This window comes from Pimephales promelas, chromosome 7 (assembly GCF_988280905.1).
Source record: "Pimephales promelas chromosome 7, fPimPro1.hap1.1, whole genome shotgun sequence".
Lineage (NCBI taxonomy): Eukaryota > Metazoa > Chordata > Actinopteri > Cypriniformes > Leuciscidae > Pimephales > Pimephales promelas.
In genome coordinates, this window is record NC_142775.1 from 23,396,819 (window position 1) to 23,418,534 (window position 21,716).

Sequence of the window (21,716 nt, forward strand, 5' to 3'; positions counted from 1 at the left end):
TTTGTTTGTTTCTTTTTTTTTCAATGTCAGTATTTAGATAAATGCTGCTATCGCTAAGTTTACAATAAAGGTTTTTTTTTTTTTTTAATGTGAGTGAGTCATTCATTCAGATCTCCCTTTTTAATGTGGCCGATAAAAACAGCTAATTTGTGGAAACAAACGACACGGCTAATGTAGTTAGCAACTTGTAATAGCTAACTACTTTTTAAATACTTTTAGCTAGTTGTTGCTAATTTTTAAGCTTGTAGCTCGAGAAGCTACTGTTTCAAAATGACTTCCTGAAAATGAACAATTTAAACAGGCAAGCTGACACTCTCAGACAACACTCAAGTTTAACTTCAAAAATGACATTAACTTGTTCGTACAAATTTAAGTGGTAACTTGTGGTACTTTGACCATACTTTCTTTAACAGTCTAAACAATAAACACCCATGTGATAAACACTGCTGAGCTAAGCACTTCATACCAAGCATAACTGTAAAAACCAATCAAAACTTTGCAACATGGAACTGGAAATATAACAACTTAAGTAGGCTAGGTTTAAACATCTAACTTGAAAGGCTGGGGTTTTCCAATCGCTCGGATACAGAGTGGGATTTTCTTACACAGTGATGATGTACCTACCATTTTACCTCAGAGCCTCCATTTTACACAGGTAAGGCGTGAAAAGCATTCAACCTCAAGATGGAGAGGAAAGTGAGGGGTTAATGTTGTCGCGTTCAGACCCCCACACGGTACATGTGAAAGGGAAACCCCGCAGTGCTCTGCCTCACAACCAAAAGCAGCACCATCATGACTGTCGATGGATGCTGAGTCATTGCTGCATTCAAAAGGCTCGCCTGTGTAAGCGTAAACTCCAGCAAATCAATCAGACGCCATAACAACACCAGAGAGGGTATTCAATTTCTATTGAATTAGTCAAAAATCCTTTGATTGCGGCTTGAAATATTGCATTTACATGCCTAAGACTACTATAAATAACTGGCTACTAACCTTTTGTCAAGTCATGACCATGTGAAAAATAAAAGCATGAAAACAAGAGCAGAATAAATTGGTATACATTGAACTGTTTATACAGCATATTACTGATATTTATAAGAAGCATGATTATATTAATCAAAACTAATATTGAAGGTGGCTGTTTTACCCATATGTCTGTCCACCTACAGAATTAACCATAAAAAAAATCCTTCCTTCTTTCTTGTGGAAAAACCGAGGAGACAGGTCATTATCTACACTGCCTTATTCCAGATAAAATACAGAATTTCCTTTGGCTCTCAAAATACTGGAGAAGAGACAGCATTAGAGAGATTCTGCCTCAGAGTACAGAAAAAAAAAAACTGGGATGCAGCTGATACATCCGCAGGGGCAGTGCACGAAGACGTCATATTAAGCGCCAGTACCAATCCTGACGATTAAACCCATCAGTAAAAGTGACTCTACCAATGGCACCAATAAGTGCCAGTACAGGGGGGCGGATAGGATGGCACTGCCCAGTGACAAGCACCCAGAAACATGGCGCATTGGAGCGTGTGAGCCAACTCTCAACACCTCATTTTAACAGCCTCTAGCCATCCATGTCTTAAGTGTGTATGCGTGTGTGAATGTGTGTGTGTATGTGTGTTTGCGTCATCACCCGCGATGGACTCTGACAGGGCAGGAGGAGGCCTTAAAGTGATGTGGTCTTTCTGGAGGGCTAATTCAGCCAGAATGAAACATCCGATTATGTACTCCCACACAGCAGACCAAAGCCATGGCTGATCACTTGAAATTAGACTTGAGCGATACAAGGAACAACATGAGGACGAGCCTTGACTGTGCTGCATCAGGATTGTATCCAAACTAAATAAACTGGTCTAAAATGATGTACGCAGCAGATGGGTCAATGACATGATGCTCATCTTTTCCAAAATCTATTAATTAAATCCAATTCATTTGATTGTAAGCATAAAGTCAAAAATGGGTGATTAAACTGTCCTGACATCATAAGGAAAAACAACCTCAAGAATTGAATTATTCACACAAAAAAAAATTGGGTAGCACTTGTTTTGCATATTTTAATTATTTATATATTCATTATTTATTCATGATCAAAATAAATATGTATTTACTGATTATTATAATGACAAGTATTATTATTATTATTAACAAAACTGCTTTACTGCATATTATTCATAATCGAAAAACTTTTGTTGACTTGGCAAACTCAGGTCATGCCAACACGCATTAAAAAGTACATGAAAAATAATTTTCCTAAAACATAACATTAATAATAATTCTTGTAAGATACTCCTTTGCCTTGCTCCTTTACTTTAATAAAGGTATAAGGCAAAGGAATGAACCTGCATGTGTTTGAAACTAGAGATTTTTCTCTTGCTTTATTGCAAACACTCTTATTTGACCCATGTACCACTGAGGTGCTCATTCTGAAAGTTAAAAAAAGTCAACTCACAACATATTAGCATGTAATAAATTTCACAATAAGAGAGCTGCAGTACTAGACACATATCAACGCGCCATGTTTTCATAAGTTGGTCGCTCAAATTAAAAAAAAGCGAAACACAGAGGGAAAAAATATGGGTCACAGATGAGTGGGCAAACAAACAGTGAAGCTCTTTCAAAGTTCACTGTGCATCTGCACAGACAATGGGCCGTCTCCATAGCTTGCATTCAGATGACTTCATATTTGAGCAATATTTTAACCTTGTAAACACTTTGGCTATGACTACACTGCCTAAGATGTGAAAACTTTAACATTACATATCCTAACATTTGTTAAAAACCACATCGAATAAAAGAAAAGCTAATTAACTATTTTTTTTTCTAACTATCCAACTACCATTTCCAATGTCAATGGATATGAGGAATACAATTTCATCAGCTCAAGCAGCATGAAATAACTGTCAAAAAAGCTTTTCTGCAATGATATTGTTTAACAAACTGGTCTAATGAATGTTGCCAACACAACCTCTTCAACTTCCAGGCAGTCTCTGCTGAACTGAGTGGCATCCCAATCAACTAAAACACTATTAAGCCTTGTAAAATGATAGTCATTTGTTCCTGAAACCTTTTAATTCGAAGTGCTCAGACTGACATTGGCACTTTCAGAAGGTTCACCACACGCACAGAGGGCACAAAGTACTAGCCTATTCATAAATGCCTTTGATCTCACGTTAGAAAAGCGAGAGGAAGTTCACATTTTCCACGAATTAAATTTTTAGACCATCCAAGTGTCTGTTCTGTCTTTTAATAGAGTGAGCCGTGTCCTCATTCACCTCGTCAGAGGCTTTGTGTTAACGGTAATCATTAAAGGAAAAGAAGCTGCTCTGTAATTACATGCTAGCACTTACATGCTAATCACTGCACACCCGGCTGACAGAGATGAAGCGGTGAAACGGCAGGCATGGTAATCATGTGCCGAGAATTGAAGAGTTTAACCTGATTCTTTATCATTTATGGGTGACAATTAGGTGACAGACAACAGCATTCTGAATTAGACCAGGCTTTTAATAATACAAAAGCCAAACACATTTGATTCACAGGTCGTCTGAAAGAAATTTTCCTTCAGAAGGCTCATTTCATGTCTAGTAGAAGAAAATTGTGTCTATTACTGTTAAAGATGTGATAAGATAACAGAAAATGCCCTCTATCACAGACATGGAAGGCATGAAGTTGATCAAATAAAGGTCAAACAGCCTTGTTTAAACTAAAAAGATGTGACCAAAATTAAATTAAAATAAATACATAAAAGCGGAGAAAATTATGAACGTTTTGTGGCAAAGTAACCTCAAACAGGCAAAACTGTGTACTGGATGTGTGGATGACGTTATTTCAAAAGAGTTTTTCTCTTTTTGTCATTACTCAGAATGAAAATTTAGGGCAGTAAAATCTAATTCCTCATCGATACAATTTACTGGAATTGAGTAAATGTAGCAACAGATTTTAACAAAAGTCCCTACATTTCTAATTAGCTTTCCATGTCTATGTATTTCCATTTGTGGGTAAAAAAAAAAAAAAACAAAAAAAAAATGTTTCCTGTTTAAAGTGTAATGCAGTTTCTCCTTCATGTATGGGTCATAACAAGCAAACTCCACAGCGAAGAGAAATTGCCTGGAAATCTCAGTGACTGAATTAAGCAAAACAGACAAAACAAAATAGTATCATAAAGGCACACATTTCTGCCTACAGTTGTCTTCCAAAATTATGGAACAGAGCAGGTAAATTCTGGGTTATTTGTAATAGTCTGTGAAAGCTTAAAAAGTTCATTTAAATCCCTTTTCTCTTTTCAATATGACAATAGGAATTAAACAATGTATATTAAGCTAGGTAACAAAAACCTCAAGGCCAACTTTGAGACAGGCTTTCTTTCGAGGCTACATTCTTCATTTCTCATGCTGACTCATTTCAAGCAAAACACAGCTGGACCAGCTGAAACCATGCAAATGATGATCTAAAGAAACTACTCTGCATCATATCGCAGCATTTAGAGTAAAGGATGATCATATTCAGTACCATATTGACAATCTAAATAAATAAAATCACAACTATTATATCTGAATGTATCAGATTTTGTTAACTCTCGTTTATCTGCATGTATTGCATGTGTCCACTATCATAGCATCTCAGTGACCACTGATTAATAATACAATATGATATTCATGAAGTGATATTTCATAAAATTGTTGTCTCTTGTTTAAGTCTGAAAGCTGACTGCCGTTTTAGAACATTTTCATGTTAAGGAGTTGGAAGCTTAAGCCACATGTTAATTTCAGTGCAATGACAGTAAAATGTCAAACCAAATGGCATCTATATAATATGCATGAAATTCTGGCAACGCCAGCAAAAAAAAAACTATCTTCACGTTTGTCTTTCAACCAACTTTTAATCAGTTTAGAGATTATTATGTTCACATAGGTCAGTGTCATGAACTGCCATGTGTAGCCTAGTTAATCAAATTAACTAAACATGTTTTATTAACGAGTGACAAGCAAAGAGTCTCTATTTATATTATTATTTTGAATTGGCTTTATGCACAGCTGCACTACTTCCTTATTGGCCGAACTTGATTAATTCAGGTGTGTCTGATTATTGTTGCCGTGACTACTGAGGTCAGGCATACCTGGCTGGATTAATCAATTTATCCAATAATGGGAGACAGGAAACAAGGAGCTGGCTTAAGTTCAGGAAGTAGTGCAGCTGTGCATAAAGTCAATTCTGTATAGTTTAATTATTTCAAACCAAGCACTCTCCTTTGTACGAAATGCTTGAAAAGGGTGCTTTAAAAACACTTACTTTGATATGTGATCTAATGCAAAGACATCAAACACAGCCTTCAAATATATTTTGAGCCACTGTACACGGGAATGTTGTGTACAAACGATAGCGTTTTTATTACATTAATTCACATCACAACAATGAGAACAAGTTAACTTTAACATTTATTTAGAAGACAACAAACACTAAGACACATATCTCTATAACTGCACAACCGCATACTCGTTTCCGTCTTTAGTCAAGCAAGCTGATAAGCACTCGTTGGTTTTAAACCAGTAAAGGAGGCTGAAATCTGCAAACATTCGCGTGTTTAATTCAGTCTTACCTCTTCCTGATAGGAAACGCGGCGCTTGTTTACGTCATGACGTCACTATGCGTGTCTACGTTCTTCCAGCGCTGTGTCCCGTGAAGTCGTTTACTTTGCAGGCGTCATAAATGTGCTAGTATGAACTATGCAGATGTGGGACGTGCAAGATATGATACATAATATCATTTATAATATAACACAATTTGTTTTAAAGCGACAAAGTTAGAATTTTGTCAAAATACCTTTGTTTTGCTGGAAATCCCATGTCATATCAGCTTCGTTTTGGAACATGCTGGTTTGTTTTTTTGCAAGGTGGTCTAACCCTAACCAGCTTGATGAAGGTCTACAATCAATGTTGATCTCTGTCCCACCAGCTGGTAGTCCAGCTAATCCATCATCTAGATCAGTGTGGGCTATAATAAATTGACCAGCTTGGTCCTGCTAGAATCCTTATAAAACCTCATTTGCCTTTTTTATGACAGCAGTTAGCCTATGGAAACTCAAACTGATTTTTTTTCTTCAAAATGACAGACAGCATTTAATAAATATTAATATCTTCTGATATTTAAAGGACAGTAATTTATTTGCCCTACATTTTATCTGAAACCCCTCTTCTTAATATTTTGTCAGTGTACTTTGCCTAAATTTTGCCCAAATCTGATCTCACACAAACTTATCTGTCCATCATTCAAACAACGTAAAAGCATCTAGCCTTTTATTGATTGATTTATTCATGTTTTACAGTTACCACAGTTTTACAGTAGTAAATATGTCATTTTTGGTGAAAACTGCAATTATAATGGTAAATGTTGAAGGGACATTTTTATTTTTTTTCATATTTAATTGCCGAGGTGCATATACTTTAGTTTTATTTCATGTTTTGATTGTTTTAGATTTAGATTTTTAAATTTTGATGTACCCCAACATAACCATTAATATATATATATATATATATATATATATATATATATATATATATATATATATATATATATATATATATATATATATATATGTATGGTTTTGCCAGGTTTTACTGTACTTGCATAGGCTATAGCTTGTCTCAATAGTCATTGTCAGTAGTCAGCTTTAATGAGTGACTGATATTTCAATAACTGTCATAAATGTCTTGGGCATTTTATTTATTTATGTGTGTTTAATGCAGAGGCTTACAACAGCCCCTTTAGATAATCACCTGAACGGAAAACCACATGAAAAGAACAACTACAGGTACAGTCTCAGACCAGATCATTACACTTGTAATACACTTCTGTTATAATTAGCATATTATTTAGCATATTATTTCATATAAAGTATCCCAAATATCACCATTCAGTGTCAGAACATATACACATTTAAGTGGTTTTACCACTCATGCATGATGCATTTATTTAGTTACCCCATCAAAAATTGGACAGCAGAGAAAATTTGTTTTGCAAAAAAATAAAAAAAAAATAAAAAATTGCAGCTTATGTACTATGCGGTTCAATTTGGTAGGGCAATTTATACAGTAACCTTAGCTTCTAAAATGAAATGGACTGTACATCCCTGCAGGGAGAAAAGTGTCTTGAATAGTTCCTTGAAAATTAAACTTGAGATGAGTATGTGAGTTGAGAAAATTAGCAAGGTCATGGTTAATGGAACTCCATAGAGTTCCAACATTGAGTCTTCACAGCCAGTTTGGCAGCCTGCAGCTGATGTTAATTTAGCGCAACCCAACATCATTCAACTTCAAAGAGACTAATAGAAGGCTATCATACTGTGAGGGACTTTGATAAGGTGGATTATATTGCTATGTGTAATCCACATCAAAAGGTAAAGGTTCCAGTAATTAATTAAATGATAGCACAGAAAATGATATGGAGGAATATTAAAGTCTGATCTTTTTTCTCCAATTTATGGAGGTGATTTATAATATTGATGACACTCCTTATTACTTGCACAATAAGGCACACGTACATGCTCTCTCTCTCACACACACACACACACACACACATTATATCAAAGATACTAAATTGCCAACTATTTGAACACATTTTTTTCTTGGCTATATGGGAATGGTTATTTAGTATTTAAAGTAATGGTAAATGGACTGCATTTATATAGCGCTTTCACAGACCCAATGGCCACCAAAGCACCATTTATACATACACCGACTGTGGTGTCAGCCATACAAGGCACCATCCAGCTCATCGGGAGCACCTGGGGTTAGGTGTCTTGCTCATGGAACCAACCTTCAGGTTTGTAGTTAACCTAACGAACCACTGAGCCACTGCCACCCCGATAAATTGAATGTGTCGACATCTGACAATTTGTGAGGAAATTTAAGTGAGTCGTTAAGTGAGATGTTACACAGGCTTTCAAAATTAAATTGGGCTACATTTATTCGAGCAAGGTCATTTTCAAGAAAAATTACAAATTAAAAATTAAATTATACTTCAACAGACATTTCAAAGAATCCCAACAACCACATCCCCCCTCCCCCCTCATTCTTTAGCTAAAAAAGGGAAAAAGGAAAAACAAATAAGATGAATAAAGTGGAATTTTTTTTCCTTTCAGTCAAAAATACAGTGTTTTCACAATATTGTATCAAAAGTTCCCAAATTGTAGATTCTCCTTCATCAGGTAAGTGTAGTAAGAGCAATTCACAGCAATCGCTCCAGATACAATAAATGCTCTCTTTACGTAAAATTTGCTCCACTTGTAAGGATCCTTATTTACTAAAATATATCTATATCAAGGAACTATAATACTGTACACTACAGTATGAAATAAATATAATTAGGAAATATAAAATGAGTCACATAAATAAAATGGTAGTTTAAAATAAAAATGAACTTTGTATTGAACGAAACAAAACAAACCAAGATAATACTGACAGATGATCTTAAAAAAATACAGAAAATTGCACAAACAATATGTAAACTAAACAACTGCAGTCTAATACTAATACTGACGTAGGTATTTCAAATGACAAGGTGAAATATTTCATTTAATACTAAAGCAGGTGCAAAGAGAACACTAGTTAACTTCGCTTTATACTGTACAAGGATGGCACTTGCAGAAAACACAGGTGAAAGGGTTTGCATATAAGGCTTTTCTCGAACGAAAAAAAAAACAACACAGGGGTTCTGACGTCACCTCATACAATGAGCCTCCGTCATTACAGTTACCCAGACTCTTTCCATCCACCCCTGGCCAACTTTAAGACTTTGTACGTTTAAGAATCATGTAGATATTATTTATTTAAAGTCGCTTCCTAAAAAGCCATGGTGAGATGCCAAAACTTGAATAGCTGGTCAGGAAAAGAAAGGTAAAACCAAGGGTATCACAGTAAGTGATAGACGAAATATAACACTTACACACTACTGCGTCTTCAAGCGCAGTATAAGTACATATAGGCAATGCTTTTTTACCTAAGTGTTTTTTGTTCATTTTATTTTTGTTTTTTGTTTTTACTTTTTTCTAATGCTTTTTTTTTTTTCAGAGTGCAATTTCCAGGCTTGTGCTACGACCACAATGAAACACAGGAGTTATATGGAAATCAGCACCACACAGCTTTCTGGCTGAAACCTCTGTACATTTAAAAAAAAACTCTCTTTAAATTTTATTCTGACAATCGTTATCACTTGTATTTTTGCATAATATGGATTCCTTCATGTTCCATCTTAGTTTCTGATGCCTGATTATGAAGTTCCACTCTTTATTTCATTGAGTGCAAGCCTCAGGCGCACGTTCAGATAACCAAGACGTGGCAGTGTGGTACAAATGAATCTGGCTCAAAGTCCCTCCAAAAGGGGCGGAAGAAGGGCACGATGCAAGCTTGAGGGAAAAAGAAAACAAGAAGCTTATTCCGAAATGCAGTAGTTAATCAGCATCCTCATTCTCGCAGTCAGGATTTCTTTTGCTCGCTAATTTCCCCTCTTCCGAGCTCTCGTCCTCTGTCCCTCCCATTACTTTTCTCTCTTTCTCATCTTTTGCTGTCCCTTCAGGGCTCTGAGTTTCAAATCTCCGCCCCTCTACCTCCATTTCCTCTTCCTCCACCAACTCTGTCTCTTGCCTGTCAGTCACTTCCGGATACGCCTCCTCTGCCTCCCTGGCCCGACCCTCAGTGCCATCTCTCAAGATGGTGTTTTCTCGTGTGATGTCCTCCATCTGGTCCTCTGGATCCGAAAAACCCAGGGGCCCGAGGCCTTGAAGGTAAGCCTGACGCATTAGGAGCTCTGTGGGCTCCAGGGGTCCGCCATTGTCATGGCTATCTTGTTTGGCGGCCTCACGCTCCTCCGCCTCCCGTTTGCAGTAGGAATATCGGTGGTTCATGTGCTGCGAGTAAGAGCCGGAGTGGGAAAAGCGCTTGCCACATTTGTCACACTGGTAGGGTTTCTCGCCCGAGTGTAGACGTGAGTGCTCGATGAGGTGGTGCTTGTGTTTGAAGGCCTTTTTGCAAATCTGGCACTGGTGAGGCCGCTTTCCTGCAGAGACACAAAGAGAGAGGAGCCAACAGGTTAGCATCCATAAAAGCATCCATAAAATCTTAAAAGCTATAAAAAAGCTATTTGAAAATTCTCTCTTTGGAGGATGCACAAACTTGTATCAAATATATTGTTTTCATTACAGTCAAATGTAAGGTAAAACATTACAATTTAGTAAGAAACATATCCTTGAAGAAACCACACAAATCCCTCCTTCCTAACTTGTACCTCATGATGAATTCCACAAAGAAAACTCTTGTTTGGGATTAGTTTGGGTTAAGTTCTGACTAAAAAAACCCCCTTCATTTCAAACAGCGACAAACCCCACCGGGTTTTATTTTAGATGTTACCAAAAACAGTGCAAGGAGGTGAGGGGGAAGCCACAGTCCTGAGGTGCTATTCTGAGGTTGTCTGTGACTGTTCTGAACGCAGCCAAGAAGATCAGGTGATTATCACTCCATGCCACGCAAGGTGAAAGTGAGGCAGTCAGCATCCCTAGGAGTTTATGACATCATGACTTGGGATTGAAAATGCTTAGATAAGACATACATCTGTCTGGTGATGTCTTGTGTAATATAAACACCAAACAGTTCACCTCCCGCACACCTTCCTCTTTCACCGGCTTGGATTACGTTGTCTACTTACAGAAACTAGGAAATTAATTCTACTCTAATCAGTGAAGTAGGAGGCACTTTCCATTTGGCATTCATTAATTCCACCAGTAACATACTTGCCATAAAAACCCACACATTTGCCATCAGTTCCAAGCACATGAACAGATGTACTATATTCTTGGCCATGAATAGCCCTGGCATGCCTGCAACACCTTCCATAGCAGCCATACTTGAGATGGTCCCCTTCCCCACCTCCCCTCATCAAGTTCAAAAATAGACGAGATGGCAGATTCCTCTCTATGAATTCCGACCGAAGAATGTAAGTGAGGATGATGCAAACGTGTGAAAGAGAGGAGTTCCCCAGGAGGGTAGGTCACATTGTGTTGTAGAAATGCCATGCACACATCAGGCTTTCACACACCTGGCACACTGTGCCATGTTGGTATGCCAGAAAACTGTATTGACAATGTGTCTCTATATCGACTGGTGTTCCAAATGTTCAATAAGCAATGGGATATTTTTTTGTGGTTCAATGAACAAAACACAAATACGAGATATTGTGTGTGTGTGTGTGTGTGTGTGTGTGTGTGTGTGTGTGTGCATCTTCCATTTAAAGTGGTGATTGTTTTCGTAAATGTTAGCTGGATAAAAAATATTGTCTGTCACATGCTAAATACATTTTTTTGAGCCTGTCAAAAGGAAGAAAACTGTTACACCTTTGTCATGGGTTTGAAATGTACAACAAAAATATGGCAATGGACAGAAAAAAATAGGTATAAAAAAATTAAAAAGGAAAGGAAAGAAAGAAACGGAAAAAAAACACAATGTGATCAAAGGGAATTACTTGGAGGGGGTGGACGAGGGTAAAAAAAAAAGAGTTGTCTAAATGTGATATACCTGTGTGCTCATATTTGTGTCTTAGGAGGGAACTGGTCTTCTGGAATGTTTTGTCGCACAAGTCACACGCGTACATACCACTTTCAGTCTTCTTAATCTTCTTCCGGGCGAGCAGCGACTCGCTGTCTGTCAGGTCCTCTAGCCCTGACAGATAGTCCCCTGTGCTGTCCATTAGCTCCCCCTGCAAAAGAAACAGATTTTAGACATTTCACACAATCCTAACCTGCCACAAATCCTAATCCTAACCTGCCACCTAGGAGACAGCCCCTGCCCCATGTTTGATCCCAAGTCTGGACAGAGCTTATCTCTGTAACCTGTGTAAGACCTTTATCGCCTGAAGAGGTCTCAAAAGAGGGACATATGGCTTGATATTAAGAAGACTTTACAAGGGTTCTCTTCGTTCAGTACAGAATGTAGTATGAATTAATGTAGGAAACAGTGGTGTAGACAGCATACTTTTAGGAAGCAATAACCTTTAATAATATAGATGTATAATTTAATGTATTGACATTTGAACTAGTTTCTTTATTAATTTATTACCTTTTAAATAAATCAGATGCTTTATCACACTTTTTGAAAGATTTAAACAAAAATAAAACAGAATACACTGGGAATTGTTTTTTTTTTTTTTTTAATCAGTACCATAACATTCGATTTACCTGGAAGCCTGGTTTCCGCTGGTATTTCCGCCGTTGCTGCATCTCAGCAAAAGTGGCTGCCCCTGCTGCGTAAGTGTAAGCCATAGGTGGTAAGAAACTCATGGGATCCAACCCTGGGTAAGGCCTGAGTCCCGGGATGCTGGCTTGAGCCGTAGACATAAAAGTAGGGGGAGGGAATGCTCCGTGAGGTGGAAGCGAGGTGTACATGTGCCCACCACCGAAGGGGTTTATACTAAAGATGGGGCTTGAGCTTTTCTCCAGCTGATTTTCATTGGCCAAATTATTGTGCCCATTGAACTCCTTCTTGATGTGGGCCAAATTTAAAGGCTCTGTTCCTGATTCACGTGTAGAGGAGTTGCTAGTCTGGTCAACAGAAAACCCATTGTGTTTGGGTCTCCGTTCTGCCTTGTAAACTTGTTTTGGCAAAGACAAGTCCAGAGGTTCCCCATGGGCATCCTCAGAGACGAGGCTGTTAGGAGTATACGAACTGCTATGTGAGTGTTTGGATGATGATGATGAGAGATTCAAAGGTGAGGGTGTCTCACCCCTTATGTGGTCCACAGAGTCAAGTGGCTTTTCATTGGTCTGCCTGATGCCTGTAAACTGATGTGGTTTGGACGACTTCTGCCCTGAATCCCCATTGGTGATAGCTTGGATATCCGCCGTTGAGTCGCCATATTGACCCAGAGACATAGGTGACCGGGAAAAAGTGGACTCCCTGTTCAAGCCATGGTTGAGCTCTCCACTTCGCTCAAGGGGAGGAGATCTTTTCCTCGAGAAGCTGTGGTGAGATTGAGCTTTCCATTGCACAAACGAATCCTTCACAAACTCCTGAGGAAGACCCACCGCCATGGAGATCTTCCTCAATTCCTCTGAGTTGGGCTCAGTGTTCATGGCAAAGTAGGCTTTCAGTACTGTCATGTGATCCTTGTAGGGGTTGACTGGGCTGGTGGGATTCCTCTCAAAAGATGAGGAGATCACACCATCATGCTGCTCTGAGCCAATAAGTCCCCTGCGGCCGGTTGGTACAGTATCATTAGGTTTGAGGACAGCCTTGATCTCCTCGTTCATCTTGCAGAGATAGCGCTCGTGTTGATGTAATGGAATAGGGCCAGAAAACGTCTCCTTGCAATACTGACAAGAGAATGGCGCGTACTGCGCATCCCTCTCCTGTGCTTTGTCTTCAGATAGAAGATCCATGGCGTGGCTTGGTCTTTCTTTTTTTATATCCACCGCTCGCCTCTTAGAGTCTTCTGTTAAACTCTGGAGACATGCTTTGGCTTCATTGACCTTTTCCAGTGTGTAGTCAATGATAGTCTTGGTGGGACTGTTGTGTCCAACGCCAAGGAAGCCTTGCTGGGAGGCTAGTACCCGATTCTGCTCCTCCATCTGGGAGCCTAATGCCTTTATGTATGTTCTAAGCTTAGATATCTCTTCAGGGTTGCCATCCAATTTTTGTCGGCAAACTGTGTTGTCCACAATCTGAAGAACCTTCTGAACCTCACTCATGTTGTTGATGAACGCTGGATAGCCCAATAGATGAGAATCCGACCCAATGGCTAGATGTTGCAGGGGGTTCTGAGATGAACTGTGCATCCCTGGAGGACTACGGCCACCGCCATTGAGAAAGGTTCCTGACCCACCATATTCTTGTTGAGATGCGATCATAAGACGATCATTGAAGTCCATGGGCTCAGACTTGATGTCTGGGTGGGCAAATGGGTCTTGAAAGCTCATGGACCTGCCATTCTCCAGTTTGTGACGGAGCTGAGCTAAGGCAGGACTGCCAGGGGAGGATGCAGCAGAGTTTGGTGATGAGCCAGGCTTGCTGTTGACTCCATGGCGTACCCGTCCATTAATAGAGATAAGGCCAATGCATTTCTTGCTACTTATGTGGGAGCTGTAGGAGCCAGAGTGGGAGAAGCGCTTCTTGCAGTTGGAGCACTCATATGGCTTCTCACCTTCAAAAAAAATAAAACATGTATTATTTTTTTATTATTGCATAAATGCAAAAAATTAAGTGATGTTCCTTTATATATTTTAGACATTTAAATTTTTCCCCATTCCATCATTCAACTGAATGATTGATAGGATGATGGGATCCTACAATAACAAATAATTATTGCGTAATTATATAATTATGGTTTTAAATATTCATCATCTATCTAGCCTATCCAAACCACACTGAATCACCATTAGGCAAATTGAAAACATATGAATAAGATTATATACTACATTGGCATTCTTTTTCCAGCACATGAAAAGAGGCTCTAAACATTTTATTTAATGAAACACTTACCACTGTGAATGCGGAGGTGCTCCTTCAAGTGATGCTTGTATTTGAAGGCTTTTCCACACTCTGTGCATTTGAATTTGCGGTTACCAGCCCCTTCGTTTAGCAGTTGAGGCTGTGAGGGAGAGAAAGGTCATGAAAGGTCATGATATAGTTTATAATTCCTTCTAAAGGTTAAATCTGTTAAAAATAATAATACGTTTATTTATATTGAGAAACATAGACAAAAACTATGTCAGAATAGTATTTAGGTATGTGTATCCAAGGCTGGTGAAGCAACAGTTTTTCTGCATAATTAAGTTCACAAGATCAATTGGTGGTGAATTTTGTACCTACTCGGTACCTCATCCATGAAACTACTATCTACATGCTTTAAACATTTACTGTCTAGGTTTAGTTAAAACAGTGTAGGCCGTATCTGTATTCACCATTCAAAGTTAAACGTAGGTGCTCTTCCTCCATTTGAAATTCAAATGTGGGCCCCAGATGCACAACAAAAACAACAGCGTTCACCCTGCACCCCACACACAGACACAAAAGGTCTGTGAAAAATATGTGGGAGTCAATGTTTGTTTAAAAGTCACTATGTACAGTACTATGCAGAAGTTTCTTCAAAAGTTCAGTCATACTCGTATACATAGCCCAGTTTAAGATGTGTATTGGGGTTTCCATTTGTGTATGCAAATATATACACAGAATGCACATGGAAATGTAATACTAACCCTAGCAAGGTGAACCTATAAATGAATGTTCAAAGCCTTCAGGAAAATAGCTCTTTAGAGCAAATAAACAAACACTTAAAGTCATTTAAGGATTAGGATACTCTAGATCACCAGGAAACAAAAGCCATCTGGTCATGTTTTATTCAGTCTGGAGAGGTGTACATACAGTATGTGTGTGTGTGTGCGCATATGTGTGAGTGTGAATTAGCCAGTAAGATGAGAGTGCAAGGCAAGTATTCCAAATTCTTTTTCAACGTGTCCAAGACGGCTTAAGGTTCAAAGTTGAAAGCCTAAATGCAGGATATCGTGTTATAATCCTATCAAACAACCGAAAACCCTTTTACCACTTCAAAAACTGAAATTTTCCTTCAGTAATAAAGCAATATAGAGTTTCCTCTTCAAAATAATTTCATATCACTGCATTTTTTCACATCATGCTCATGTTGAGACTGGCCTAAAAAGCTAAATGAACATCAGCTTTCCCTACATCTTTTGAGCTGACTCCACTCCAACAGCTGATGCGAGAAGTCAGAAGGCCTATAGGACTCAATGTGCTAGAACAGCCCACACATGGATGGCTGTGGGCGGACACTCAGGGGAGTATGACAGTGCACAGCTGTGGCTCCGGTGTGAAGGATTCAAGTATTAAGGAGCTTCCGGATGAGCTTTTTCAATGCTGGAGCTATCAACAGGCTAAAACATGTTCTGCTGAGATATGTACTTAAAGGGGTGGTTCAGGATTTTGGACATAGGGCCTCATTTCCAACTTAGCCTTAGTGTTATTTCAGAGAAGACAGTTTTCCAAATTTTTCATCCAGTCGTTCCAGTTGCATAGTTCGCTTGTGCTAGGTTTGCGCGAGTCAACGGTAATTGCTAGCCAGCCATTTAAAACAGTTTTACCCACTCCACAGAACACCAAAAGCAAATAAATTATAACGCCAGACTATCAAACTACTCTTGCATCTCTATTATCACAATACATTTACAGGATAATAAATATGGGGAACAAAGTATAACTATTGCAATGCGATGAAAGGATAGTTTGATTTCTAACATTATTATCTCAACAGACATTTACATCGATAGTCTGGCGTCATATTTTTTGTGTACTGTGGAGTGGGTAAAACTGTTTTTAATGGAAGGCTAGCAGTTACCGTTGACTCACGCTAGCCTAGCATTAGCGAACTATGCAACTGGATGTTGCAACTATGCAACTATATCTCCACTGATAAATAACACTAAAGGCTAACTTGGACATGAGGCCCGATTCTGAACTCTGAACCACCCCTTTAAGTAAATGCTCAGAATGCGAGATGATGCATCTTTGACAATGAATTTCTATAATAATCTTTGAAAAAACATGATTTGGAATTGACGAGTGTGGGTACTGACTGAGGTGGGCCTCGTCTCACCTGATCTCTGGCAGGCTTATGTGTGGCCATATGGCGCTCTAGCTGGGTGCGGTAGGCGAAGGTGTCACTGCACAGGGGACAGGGGAAGCTCTCATCGTTTTTCTCATGTCGGTACTTGATGTGCTCCTTCAGAGAGGTCAGCCGCTTGTAGCCCCGGTCACAGTAGGGGCAGGTCAACAGTTGGGCAAAGGCATCTGGCGTCCTCAGTGCCAGATCTGGGCAAAATTGAAAGGAGCAAACAGAGTGAAGGAGGGGGACTGAAGAAGAAAAAAAATCAGCATATGTAGGACAAACAGTTGCCATATAAGGCCATGGGAGAACGATAGATATAGCAGTGCAATCAGAAATTTGAAACAGCCAAGAATTACTTCATTGATTTGTTTATTTTTTATTCACTTGTTTATTTTTTTTTTACATTTAAGATATAACAAATATAGAGAAAAAAATGTATATTATATAATATATAATTAAATATATAATAATTTTAATTAAATATAATTAAATATAAAATATATTTATATTTATATATATAATAATATATAATAATAATAATAATAATAATAATAATAATAATAATAATAATAATAATGCTGATAATAATAATAATAATATATATATATATATATATATATATATATATATACACATATTATTCAAATAGATTTGTAGAATTATTTTATAAAGTACATTTTTACACTTTGTCCATCCACACTAATTTGCAGATAAAATCAAATTAAGTTACATTTAATTTAATAATAATAATAATAAAATAGATATTGTACAACATTTTAAATGTAAATATTTCTTACTGGTCATGAAAGAGATTTTTACTTTAGTTTTTATTAAAAAATAGTTTTTGTCTCTTTGACAATGAGGCCAAAAACAATTTCTACTTGCACTTGGCGAGTCGTAAATGTTAGACCATCTTCTTACGTATTGCGGTTTTTTTTTAAATATGTTTAATGCCTACCGTTTTCATTTTCATCTTGTCCGTTGGCCTCCGGTGTTCCCAGTCGTGTACCCTCGTCTGGATCTTCTGGATAAATGATAACAGTATCCTGCAGGTATTCTGCAATGCTCGCTGCATGTCCCTCACCGTCATCCAGTTTCCTCTTGGCAAAGAAGCTTTCCAGCTCTGAAGAGGCATCAATACCCTTAACTGCACACAGGAAGTGGGGAGAAAAAAAAAACACAGATGAATCCAGTGGTTGATGCTCAGTGTCATTGGAAAGGACCAAGCTGAATATTAGGACACTGGTCCCGCTAAGTGTGATATAGTGGAGACCAAACCATTAGAAGGCCTTTCAAGGTGGAAGTATTTATTTAAGTTACAACATAATGGCCACTTCAAAGACTAATAGGAGCCAGCTTGATCATCAAGCACTCTTTAAGCATCCTCTTGCATGTTTGAAAATGCTTTAAACATTTCCAGCATTATGGGTAATTGAGTTATATGGCAATTAGGCGTGCTGGGGTAACTGATCTCACTTTGTATTGCTCATCGTATACATAAAATCAGACTCAATAATCTAATTATGGATCATGTGTTACGTGTAATTGCACAGAACAAGATTTTAAACGTAATTTTTGTAAACAATAGGTTTTTGGATGCTTTATGGAGAACAACTAAAAGATACTGACAGGATAAGTAGACAAGAGTGCCTTATAGAAAAGTAGATTTATTTAAAAAAACAAACATGAGGTAATATGGGTAGATAACTAATAAAATGACAGAAGTTATAGCAAATGATACTTTTTCTTCAGATGACTGGACTCTTTGGGTAAGCAAATGAAAATGTTATTGTTTCATTGTAATCAATTTGAAAGTACATGGACTGAACAAATTCGATTTTGGTCTTAAACTCAATTTGGCTACAAAATGTGATTTGCCATGCACTCGCACTCAACTAAAAAATGTTTACTTTCCATCTCCCATGGACACACGAGGAAGCATTATCTCAGACGCTCAAGTGCTCAAGTTTACGTACGGTCTTAAGAGATGTTACACACCTACATAAGAAGTATTTCATGATGAATATGCTCAAGATTTGATTAAGTATCTTGATTACTAAAAATGGTTGACCCAACTCTCTAAATATAGTTATTTATTGTCTATCTACTGTGTGCACGAATATTTCAAAAATATTGTGAAGTGTTCTCACCTGTACCATTTCCAATTCCATGAAGAGAGATGTCAGGGCTCATTGAGTTGTACTCAGCTTTTCTTTCCTCTGTAATATTGCCATGTAGAAGAGAGAAAACACTTTGTTTTAAATTATCATGATAATCGCAAACAAAAACAAAAATTCTGCCCTTATCAGTTCATTTTAATGAACAGATTTAATGCTTGTGTGAGTGTAATTAGATCAGATAAATATGACACAGCAAATGAAAAATAAATCATCCTGATGATGAGAGGACATATCAGGAAGGCATATATCTCAAACATGTTGACAGAAGCTCAGAGAATGATACACTTCTCTTAAGCAGGGCATAACAAATCATGTCAAGGTATTTAGGGAGGAGAGGAGGGTGGTCTGAGAGAAGTTTGCTCATATACTGCAGCTATTGTGTTTGTTCCTCCTCCTCCCCCTCATGTGACCTCATACCGGCAGTCACAAGTATCATAAGCTTCCCCCACAAAAGGAGGATATACAGCACCTCTTACACCACATCGCAGGGGGAAAACAAGGGTACTCAAGACTCCTGACACACACACACACACCCCGCGCGCCTCCACAACATAAGTACTGTTTAATTTCAAAACTGCCTTCCACTTCCTTCCTCATTATCTAAGTATGACAACCGAGAGAGCTTTTGAAAGTCAGCAAATTCTCTCACTTTTCACCACATTTAAGAGATGTCTTTCAAAGCTGTGTTTGAAATCATTGAGAGAGAAACTTCTCAGAGCAATGCTTCTTGAAGGATATGTTTTGAGCATCAAAAGCTTTACTTGGATGCGTTTCATTGAACAAAGTTTTAATGAAACAAGGCATTTGCTAATAGGGGACTTGCCTTCACAAAACCCCTTCCTGGTGAAATTGTCACCTTCTGTGCCGTGCAGATAAAAGTGCAAGGCCTGGAGCCAGCGAAAATATTCTCAGAATTGTGTTTTCCTTTGAGGTACATTGGCTTAAAACTTCTTTGGGAGGGTTAGCGATTAGCGGTATTAGCATGTGGATATTTTAAGGTCATATGAAGGACATATGGACGTCATGTGCAGCACACCGAAAACCCAAGGAAAGCCAAAGAGGTATCAGATATTAATTTCGAGTAAATAGTTTCCTCGAGTGACAAAATGGCAACTACATTAGAGTCTCAGTTCTGCTTGTGGTAGCTGCAGGCCCCCTGAGGCAATGGTGTGATTTTAACCACTGCATCACAAGAGAAGTTCCAGATCTCTTTTGGTGCATAATTAAATGATATTTTGTTTCAATTGTCAATTTGACATGGACTTAGTATGCTTATAAATAGGCTTGCAAACACTGGAGCTACAGTACTTATAGGTGCTGATACTACCAAGTTCTGATACTGCTATACAGTGTATAATACAAACACTTTACATATTCATGTTCTTCTTGTGTATAATAATGTATACAGTCTGGTTCAAACGTTTAGGGCTTAGTTAAAACAATTAAAACTTAGGATATATTTATATTTAATATATAAATAGTATATACCACTCAAAAGTGTGGGGCCAGTAGTGAGCCTACGTGTGACGTGCAATGTGCAACCTAGAAGCTTTGCGTTGTTTCAGAACAACAGAACCGGAAGACAATGCTGAAAGTCGTAGTTTTTGGTGTCACATGGACTACTTTGGTGATTTCTTTATTTCCTTTCTGGACAAGGACAGTATATTGTACATACATTTTCAAAGGAGGGACAGAGAACTTTTGGACTGAATCTAAAATATCTTAAACTGTGTTCTGGATATGAATGGCAGTCTTACGTGCCTGAAACGACATGAGGGTAAGTCATTAATGACATAATTTTAATTTTTGGGTAAACTAATACTTTAATACTTTTATTCAGATAGGACTAAATCATTTGGTAAAAAGTGACTAAAAACATTTACAAAATAAAGATTTTTATTTTAAATAAATGCTGTTCTTTTGAACTTTTTATTTAATCAAAGAATCCTGATTAAAATTATCACGGTTTCCATAAAAATATTAAGCAGAGCAATTGTTTCAACGTTGATAAAATAAGAAATGTTTCTTGAGTACCAAATCAGCATGTTATAATGATTTCTGACTGATCATGTGTCACTGAAGACTGGTGTAATGGCTTTGCCATCTGAGGAATAAATAACATTTTAAAGGAGTCTTCTTTCAAAAAATTTTGGAGCATACTGTAAAACAACAGTGAGTGGAGTATATTATTTTAGATTTAGTTGACTAATCAAATAAGCAATTTAAAATGAAACTAATCACTATTAAAATTTTCACTCAAATGAAATTCTGATCATTTCATTTTTTAATAAAAAAACATATTAAAGCAATTAAAAAACTTTTATAAATAAGAAAAAAATATATGCTAATTAGAAGCATTTTCACAAGTGGTCTGTTGAACCCCAACTGTCTTAGAAAAGCATATAAAGACTTGAGGTGCATCTTCTCAAGCAACCACAGCAAAGAGGAAGATGATTCATGCAGCCTCTTTTAAGATCTACCAGCATCTACCACAGTATTTTTCTTCCAGCTAGTGGACACATCTCTTCATTTTTAATCACTAAGATAAAATAGTGCAATGCTACCAGAGGCTTGGCATTCAAATAAACTCAGATGACATTCATTAATCTAGCATATAGTGTGAACATCAACTAAACAAAACACTGTTCAAGCGGATGACACATCCCTGAAGACCCTGTTTAGTTCTGTGACTGTGACACTCTCTGAAGTTAAGTGATGCATATGGTTTAGTCATTAGCTGAGACTGATTGCTGGGGGTCTGGGTTTTTTTTTTTTCTTTCTTTTTTCAAACCGGGCGACTCGCATGAGTTCTCCCTTCACTCTGTAACTGTCAGCCAGGCCCAGGGAATTGTGGGCCTATTATGTATGTAAATG

The 21,716-nt window shown here is 37.8% G+C and overlaps 2 protein-coding genes across 6 annotated transcripts in view; both read right to left on the reverse strand.

Annotated features, from left to right (window-relative positions):
- qtman (queuosine-tRNA mannosyltransferase) overlaps nt 1–6,039 on the reverse strand; it is a 37,666-nt gene extending 31,627 nt beyond the window's left edge. The window contains exon 1 of one of the 2 annotated variants that reach the window (XM_039655940.2): nt 5,600–6,039. The gene's annotated coding sequence lies outside the window, so the exon portion shown is untranslated. The remainder of the gene's footprint in view (nt 1–5,599) is intronic. The other variant, XM_039655938.2, reaches the window with a different exon arrangement.
- Nucleotides 6,040–7,939: 1,900 nt separating this feature from the next.
- Nucleotides 7,940–21,716, reverse strand: part of zeb2a (zinc finger E-box binding homeobox 2a) — a 51,156-nt gene continuing 37,379 nt past the window's right edge. For 3 of the 4 annotated variants that reach the window (XM_039655933.2, XM_039655934.2, XM_089133227.1), the window contains 7 exons: nt 18,813–18,881; nt 17,621–17,809; nt 16,651–16,865; nt 14,523–14,631; nt 12,224–14,184; nt 11,565–11,745; nt 7,940–10,053 (listed from right to left, as the gene is read on the reverse strand). In XM_039655933.2, the coding sequence (XP_039511867.2) occupies nt 9,449–10,053; nt 11,565–11,745; nt 12,224–14,184; nt 14,523–14,631; nt 16,651–16,865; nt 17,621–17,809; nt 18,813–18,881 (3,329 nt within the window). In that variant the 3' untranslated portion in view covers nt 7,940–9,448. The remainder of the gene's footprint in view (nt 10,054–11,564; nt 11,746–12,223; nt 14,185–14,522; nt 14,632–16,650; nt 16,866–17,620; nt 17,810–18,812; nt 18,882–21,716) is intronic. The other variant, XM_039655935.2, reaches the window with a different exon arrangement.